This window comes from Echinops telfairi, unplaced genomic scaffold, assembly GCF_000313985.2.
Source record: "Echinops telfairi isolate 266 unplaced genomic scaffold, ASM31398v2 ScPeMD7_3533;HRSCAF=4204_0, whole genome shotgun sequence".
NCBI classification, from domain to species: Eukaryota; Metazoa; Chordata; class Mammalia; order Afrosoricida; family Tenrecidae; genus Echinops; species Echinops telfairi.
In genome coordinates, this window is record NW_022107431.1 from 50747247 (window position 1) to 50756519 (window position 9273).

General features: G+C 38.2%; 1 protein-coding gene across 1 annotated transcript in view; it reads right to left on the reverse strand.

Moving 5' to 3' along the window:
* The window catches only part of MAN1A1 (mannosidase alpha class 1A member 1), a 156502-nt gene that overhangs the window by 129964 nt on the left and 17265 nt on the right, over positions 1 to 9273 (reverse strand). The window contains exon 3 of the mRNA XM_030886777.2: positions 8625 to 8705. Within this exon, the coding sequence (XP_030742637.1) occupies positions 8625 to 8705 (81 nt within the window). The remainder of the gene's footprint in view (positions 1 to 8624; positions 8706 to 9273) is intronic.

The following is a 9273-nucleotide window of genomic DNA, read 5'->3' on the forward strand; positions in this document are numbered from 1 at the left end:
GGGCCACATTCTTTGTTTAATGGTTATATTGGTTACTGTTACTTTAATGGCTGTAAGTAATGGTATGCTATAGCTGGGAGAAGAAAACTGCTTCTGGAGTAACCTGGGAAAATACTTGGCTCATTAAGATTAGTAGGAGGCCAATACCTACTGGGAATCTCCTACTAGAGACCCCAGGTCATAGGAGGGGGTACCCCCCCCCCTAAATCTAAACAATAACAGAAAATGGTCTGCTGGGCAAAGCATTAGCAGTATGCATTTTCCCCACTAGACAAGCATCAAACAACTGGCTCTGAGTTAGTGCACCCAGTGGCATCATCTGGGAAGGTTCTCTTTGGTCACAGTGAATTTTTTCATAAAAGCAGTTTCACTCGAACGGGTTTTTTTGTAAAGGACAGTTTGAGAGAACAGCTGGCAGCTGTGAAATTTTGTTTCCTGCTCAGGAAAAAATGCTGCAGAAACTGTTATGATATTGAGCACTGCTTACAAGGACAGCGCTATTGGAAAAACTCAAGTTTATGAGTGGTTTTGTCCTTTCAAAAAAGATAAAATGGTGATTGATGACAAACCTTGTTCTGGATATCCATCAATTTCCCAAATGGACAAAAACACTGACAAAATTCGTGCACTTGTGCTCAAAGACATATAATGGACCATTGAAGAGATGGGAAAGTTATCTGGACTATCTTGGTTCAGCAAATTTTAATGGAAGATATGGGAATGAGAAAGGTCAATGCAAAATGACCCTTTTGAGAGTGGAAACATGTCATGCTTTGAAACAACAGCTCCAAAGTGAACCAGACTTTTTACCCAAGGTCATACTAATGACAAAACACGATGCTATTCTTATGACCCTGAAAGCAAACAGCAATAAAACTGTGGAAGATGCCATCATCACCTGCCCCTTCCCCCCTCACCAAAAAAAAGCTTGTCAAGTAAAATCAAAGATCAAGACAATGCTCATTTGGTTTTTTGATGTGAAGGGAATAGTGCATTTGGAGTTCATTCCACCAGATCATATTGTTAATAAAGCTTTCTATGTAGAAGTTCTGAAAAGATTCAGTAACAATGTGTGACATAAAGGGCCCGATTTGTGGCAGACGGGGGAGTGGTAATGCACTTGCTCAAGCAGTAGTCTCACTGGGCCAGTTTTGGGCAAAAAACAGCATGCCTCTCTTGCCCCATGCTCCTTACTTGCCTGACCTCGCTCTGTGAGACTGCTATTTGTTTCTGTGACTGCAAAGAGACATGAAAGGGCAGCAATTTGGAGGCGAAGAAAAAAAACAAATGAGGGAGGTGCTGTCAGCCATCCAAACAGATGAGTTTGAAAAATGTTTCCAAGAGTGGTATCGCAGATTAGACAAATGTACTAAGTGTAATGGAGAGTACTTTGAAGGCGATAAGGTTGTTTTCTAAATAAATAAATAAATAAATAAATACATAGCTTTGAAAAAAATTCCAGATTTTTTTAGGTACCCCCTTGTATATACACAAATAAGGTACAGCCCAGCACTGGAGACTAGCTGATCATATTTGTGTTAAGGGTTATATATTAATTTTGTCACACTATTAGTATTCAATGCCACTCCTACTCAACGACCTTCCCTGCAAAAGTCTGTTAATGTGGGGAAGATACTGCTGGATTCACTTATGAATAATTGTGACCAGGATTCCCTGCAATCCCACCCTGTGGTGTATTAAAGGAGCCTTCTGAGAAGCAGGGGGCATGAGCTCATCACTAGCAAGAGCCAGTTGTGGAGCACGTCAGCTGTACCCACCATCTGGGTTACCCAGGTTTCATCACTGGATTTGGGCCTAAACAACACCCACCATGATGGAAGGCATTTGCTTAAACTTTTGTGAATTTCTATGGGACAGTGCAGCAAATTCCAGAACTCAGAAACATGAGGTAATACACTCAAGGGAGGAGTAAGGGGGAAACAGAGCAGACTAGCATCTTGGAAGAATTGGACAGCTGGAATGTCTTCAATCTCCTACAAAAGAAATTATTACCACACATACACTAAGTCTCAGGAGTTAAAAGCTCCTGGCAGTAGGAGGAAGGGTTATTAACAACAACAGAAATTCTGACCAAAGCTTAAATATTATACACATTAGCAGAACACACATCTGCCTGTTAATCGTACTTGGCTTTATTCTTTATTGTTCCATAGTTCTATTTGCATTATATACATTTTCCTTTGGTTACTATATTTTCTCTACAAAATGAGGGAGGCAATTGATGGACAGGCTGGGAAATGGCAATATTTTTCTGGGGAGTAAGGTAGGCACAGTCGATATGAAAGGGAGCCATCTCAAAACATCCTAATTTTTAAAATACTTTTATGATTATCACTAAGACTTTCAAATAATTATTTCAAACTCCAAAAATACCCCGAATGTTTGAAACCCACTTTGAGAAAGAACTAGGCCCGCCACTATATTCACACTCAGTCTTAGCTGTCTGTTCCCTATACCCCAAAGTCGGGCCCCCCCTTTCAAATATTTCCTTTCGGTATCCTTAAACTTGATCCACAGCATCTCTTTTCCTCTTGAAGTCAGGTAGATCTCATATTGTATTTTCATTATTATTCAACCATTGGTCAGTGGGATTAGCCATTTCTCTAAGTTTTCCACAGTAATCCTCTGTACTTGTGTCTGGTGCCGTGAACTTCTTTTGGAGGATTTGGAGAAAAATCCTTTTGCTGCCTTCAAAATGAAAGGAGATCTAGGCCCAGGAAAGTAATCTAGGCCAAGAATCCATAGTTTTAAACTTTTCTACTTTTTACCCACATCTTGGATCCAAAGAACGTCTTTTTTTAAAAAAATCATTTCATTGGGGACTCGTACAGATCTTATCACCACCCATCCATACATCCGTTGTGTCAAGCACCATTGTACATTTGTTTCTCTCATCATTCTCAAAACATTTGCTCTCTACTTTTGAGCCCCTGGTATCAGTTCCTCATTTTTTCTCCTCCCTCTCCACTCCCCGCTCCTTCATGAACCCTTGATAATTTATAAATTATTATTATTTTGTCATATCTTACACCATCCGATGTCTCCCTTCACCCACTTCTCTGCTGTCCGTCCCCAAGGGAGGAGGTTATGTGTAGATCTTTGTAATCGGTTCCCCCTTTCTCCCTCCACCTTCCAGTATCACCACTCTCACCACTGGTCCTGAGGGGTTCATCTGTCCTGGATTCCCTGTGTTTCCAGTTCCTATCTGTACCAGTGTACATCCTCTGGTCCAGCTGGATTTGTAAGGTAGAATTGGGATCATGATAGTGGGGGTAGGAAGCATTCTAGAACTAGAGGAAAATTGTATGTTTCATCATTGCTACACTGCATTCTGACTGGCTCATCTCCTCCCCATGACTCTTCTGCAAGGGGATGTCCAATTTTGTCTTACCGTTTTTTCACTGAAGGGTTCCTGTAATTAGCTTTTAGTTTTTCTAATTCAAAAACTTAAAGTGTATTAATCAGAATGTTCTCTTTGAAGATTAAAGACTGGTTGTTCTCTCTTAATTTTCAGAATATCTTGTTTCTTCAAATCAGTTGAAGTGGGTTTTTTTTTTCCTCTCAGGAATTTCATTGAATTATTCAACTTATGGGAGAAAGATGAGGCTTTCTACTCCCGTAAATAGTTATACTGGGAAACCCAAAGAGGCCAGTTCTACTCTGTCCTATAGGATTGCCATGAGTCACTGACTTGATGGCAGTGAGGGTTTTCTTGCTTTTAAATTCAACTTCCATACTTCCATACTTCCTCTAGGCGCTTTCTATTCCCTGCACTGGACATAAGGCTCTTCCTGCCCCACTGGAACATCTACTCCTTTCACTTTTTGACAGGGCCTGGATGTCAAGCTCAGCAATGATCTGTTTCCTTAAACATGCCTCCTGGGACACTGAGTCCAAATCCTGTTGAAGACTTACACCCTCTACTTCATTCTGCAACACTCCCATGGGGCATGTGGACTGAAACTGTCCATTGCTCCCTTTTCCTTGGGGCTCTGTGTCTTCAGGAGAGTGATACAGGGGTAGCAGGAAGAGTCCACATTTAATGATCCCAGGATTCATTCCCCTGGGTAATAGCTAATCTACAAAAATTCGCTGTGGAAACCTGACACTGGTTTCTTCATCAGCTTTTCCTTGGATTCTGTGGCACCACCATGTCTAGTTAAATTTGTGCTCAATATAGTCATGGGTTTCTATGGAAAAACACCTAATTTTACATGACTTCAGCAAACATGTGGCACAAATAGTTTGGCAGTGGGCTCAAACCTACCCAGAGGCATGTCAGGTGACAGGTCTAGGAATCTGCTTAGGAATGTTCACAGCCATAGAAATCTTGTGGAGTGCAGTTCCACTCCCTACCAGTGGGTCACCCGGGTCAGGAGTTCCTTGGTGGGGACTTATTCTTTAAAATGCACCAGGCTCTTTTCTGTATGCACCACCTTCTCTCGCAACACTTGGGCTTCTCTTACCCATCTGCTGATTTCCAGCATCTTCTCCAGCAGTTTTTCCTTTTATTATATTGTGGCATTTCCCAAAGTTTGTTCTGGGAAACAATAATTGTGCCTCAGTGTTAACAGGTGTTATGTGAAAAGTGAAGAGAGGAGTTGAGTTTCATAAACACAGGGATAAATAAAATTAGATGATTTTCCTATGTAGTACAAAGTTCCAATATAGGAGGAAAATATGATATAGTTTTCTCAAAAATTATATAGACATAAAATCACGGATCCCTATTTAACCTGGCATATCACAATAAACAGTAGTGTATTGAACATGTTTTGAGAAATTATACTCTCCAAAACACAAAACCAAACTCACTGCTATTATATCAAATCGATTCTGCCTCTTTAAGACAGGATAGAACTTGTTCCTTGTGGATTTCCAAGACTGTAACTTTTTTCGGAACTAGAAAGCCTCATCGTTTTCCTGAAGAATGGCTGGTGGTTTCAAACTGCTGACCTTAAGCTGTGCAGCCCAACATGTAACCACTACAGCACCAGGGCTTCTCTAGATGCTGGTATTTACTGCCTACAGAGAGGACTTTCATTCCTGGACTTTTAATCCAATACTGCTATTTCTTTCACTTCCTTTTTAAAAAAAATACTGTCAATGCTACTTTATTTTTATTCACCCTGTTTATAATTCTTGGGGCGAGTTGAGTTTTTACATATACTTTTAAAATGTTGAAATTTGACTTTCATTTTATATAGTTATCATCAAACATATACAAAAATTAAACTGAGCTAGTTGGCTTAATTTTTTAGCATGTGCCTATAATCAAAACTTCTATTTTAAAAGTTTGCTTACTACTGGTAATTCATGTTTTTCTTGTTCTTTTGGTAGATCAGAGCCACACTGGAATTTTCATTACTGCTCAGTGCACATAGTTGTAACTTTCCTTCAGCGTGCAGCACCCCAGTGGTCTTTTCTTTACACTTTCTGCAATATAAGTTTATGAATTTTTTGAGCTTGAAGCAATTTGGACCCCTAAACTTCTGGTAGTGATTTATAAGATGCTCTCAAAAGTAGTCATGAACCTTACTGATGAAATCAGACTGTTAAATTATGTTGGTTCACAAGATAATTCAGGAAGATGAATTTTCTTAGACTCCCTTGTAAATACCTTAATTTACATAAGAGTGTTTGGTATGAATGCATCTTGTTTATTGCTCTTAACTTGATTGCACTTTGCAGATTTTTTAAAACAAATTAAAGGTTTGTGGCAACCCTGCGTTGAGCAAGTCTACAGGCACCATTTCACTTTGTGTCTGTGTGTCATATTTTGGTATTTCTCCTAATATAGCACATTTTCATAATGTTACACACTTGAGTGACTAAAGCCCAGTGCAAATGTAACATATATGCTCTGGGAAACCAAAAAAGCCCATGTGACTAACTTTATTGAGATATATGCTTTATTGCCCAGGTCTAGAAGTGAGCTTGCATTATCTCCAGGATATGACTGTACAGAACATTATCAACAATCTGAAACCAACTTATCATATATACTTGAGTATAAGCTGACCCGAATATCAGCTGAGGCACCTAATTTTACCACAAAAATTGATAAAAAACGAGCTGACAAACTCAGCTTATACATGAGTATATACGGTATATGTAAATTGCTCATGTTGGTCTTTTTTGCTAAATGAATGTTCAGTTTTTTTATTTTGATATGGTGACAAAGGGCTCACGCCCAGGCCTGGGGGAAAGTACATTTTTCCTGATCCCTTCTCTGGTGGCCAATTCCTCTGCCTGCGCTGGCCAAATGACAGACAATAGTTGATGACAAGGGAACTGAGGGCAAGAGGTAGTAGGTGATGTTAAACCACGCTACTCATAATTTTTCAACTGGCAATTACACGTTAGAGAAGAATACTTATCGATAGATTATAACTACCTTATTAGAGATATGGGAAAACTGGGAATAAATCAATTCTCTGACATTTAGAGAATGGGTAGGAAGAAAGTATGCTAATTTATGAATCATTATGAATCACATTTAAATTTTTTTCTATAAAAATACATGAGTATATAAGAGAGGAAAGATCACAGATGGCTTTTTTAATCAGAAAAAAATAGATGAAAGTAGAAAAATCTAGATATAAAAATGTTTGCAGTGATCAGATTATTTAATATAATAAATATACTAGAGGAATAGCTGTTATTTGCAAGAGACATGTTCTTTGAATTCTTTTGTTTACTGAAGTTAGATTAAAAAATGCAAGTTCCTAGACAAGGTACTTTATCACCAAACAATAATATTTATGAGTATTAAAATATTTTATCTATAGGCAAACAATAATATTTATGGGTTTTAACTTTATGCAAGTTTATAAATATATATACATATGTGTAAAATCACACACACGTGTCTATGTATATATAAATCACACAAACACACACATGAAGGGTCTCCAAAAAGTCTGTAGAAAAGTTGCATTATTTTTTAATTCCATTTTTTCTATGAGCTTTTAGAAGTTGCACATGTAGACACATGAAGCATTGCTGTGGGTAAAAGGGCTTTCTCGTTAAATATGCTCTCTATATTCAGAAGAAATACATGTTTGTTTTTTTACAAGAATATAGTCAATTTTCCTGATGAGTCTACATCAGAAGGACACAGTCAATATTTCCTTCCAATAGCTTCACCTCCACATAAACGATGGAGAAAGTCATCCCAAGTATGTCAGGTGCACAGCAGCAAGAACACTCAAGACGCTGTGCACGCAAACCAAGACAAATATTCTAAAAGTAGACGCTTAAGAAAACCTGACTTAATTTTGTTTAACTTTTGAAAAATATGAGGATTCTTAACTCTTCCAATCGTCTAAACCTAACTGAACAAATGCAGTTAGTTACCTGGGGTTGGAAACAGAGAAGAGGAGCCCTCATGTACCTACCTACCTGCCAGTCTGATTGCCCGACTGTGAAAGTGATAGAGTTCATAGATTCCAACACTCCAATAGGACAGAGGTAAGGAAAATAGAAGCCATCCTTAAATGTTGAAGAGGTCTATATAGAACAAATTCTATAGAAAGAGAGACCGTGAGGGTGTTTTCTTTTGGCCAGAAAACTACCTGAGAGACAGGCACAAAGCCAAGCAGCTGTCCTCTGTAATCACTTATTGTTCTGTTTGCAGCTGCTGAGGGTGCATGAAAGCGTGTGAACCACTACACTGGGTGAGGCGCACTCTGTGTCCAGTCGGAGTGTGGAGGCGAACACAAATCATAACACGGAATTGAAACACACGAATACCTCCTGGACATCAACTGTCAACATTGTCCACGTTAAAGGAGAGGTCCACCCCAACAACCCTGGGTGATCTTTTATGTTGTTCACACCTAAACCAAACAAAGGAACCCTGAGAGTGTAGTGCTTACAAGTTGTTAGTTCAAAACCACCAGCAGCCCTATAAGAGAAAGATGGGTCTTTCTACTCCTGTAAACAGTTATAAGTCTCTAAAACCTTTCAAGAAAATAGCATCAGGACTATTTCTGAGCCTGATACAAACATCCTTTCCTAATCTATCAATAAGGCACATATGAAATGAAAATCTCTGTTCTGCTCCAAGCAGCAGATGATGAATTAAGGCCTGTCCCAGGAAGAACTCCAAAGGGGCACTCCCTCCCTGGACTGCTTGCTGGGAAGCTGAGAGCTTCACTCACCCCCTGGATTTCTTTAAAATGACATTTCTCACTTATTTTTGCCATGCTTTCTTTATATTGACACATTTTTGTATGAAGAAAACATTATATCAACATTAAAATCGTTTTTAAAGAAACAATTAATCCACAGCTTGTCACTATATAAATCATTCTCATTTGTCCATCACATACATAATTTGTAGTTGTAATTGCACCAAACATATGGAGCATGCATTTCTAAGGCATTACTTACCATTCCCTGACAACATGCTCTGATAAACTTCCCTGGCTTGCATACTCAATTAGCACATATTATAAAAAAATCAGTATAAGCTGCAGGCCCATAAAACTATAAGCATTTAATGGACTCCCCTCAATATATACTACAAAGCATATTTTCCTGAAAATGTAATTTTAAGACACATAATAATTCACATTTATAAGCCACTGTTATCTTACCTCTTCTCCAGACAGATAGTAGGCTGAGAGCAGTCCCCCAACAAAGCGTATATTTACTTCAAACACAGATATTTCAGCATTCTATGAAAAAAAAAAGGTCATAAACTTGGAATATATAATTCATAAAAATATCATTGTAGCAATATGTAATAAATATTTAATTATTTTTCAAATCTTATATGCTTGTCTACAGCAGTTTACATACAAGGGGAAAATTCCTATATTTAATGTGTCAACATACACATACAGATTTAAAATAGTATTTAAAGTGAAAATTATAAAAATCTAAAATCCTTTTGAACTAATAGCAGACATAATTCTTAGTGTTCTTTATTTAATTATCTGCATCCTCTATTTTTAAGGGGCACTGTGAGTTTACATTGGGCTGCTAACCACAAAATTGAGTGTTTAACTCAACCAGTCACCATCATGGGATAAAAGGAGGCTGCTCGCGCTCATAAATGTTTAGACTTGAAAGTGCTACACAGAGTCACTATGAGTTGGAATCAATTCAATGGGAGTGGTTTGTTTTGCTTATTCTCTATGCCGATAGGAAATGGCCTGGATGATCTATTTTTCTACTCTGTGTTCATTTTATTTATTTGTATGTCTTTTCTCCACAGAGGCCATTTGAGAGCTTTAAATTTGG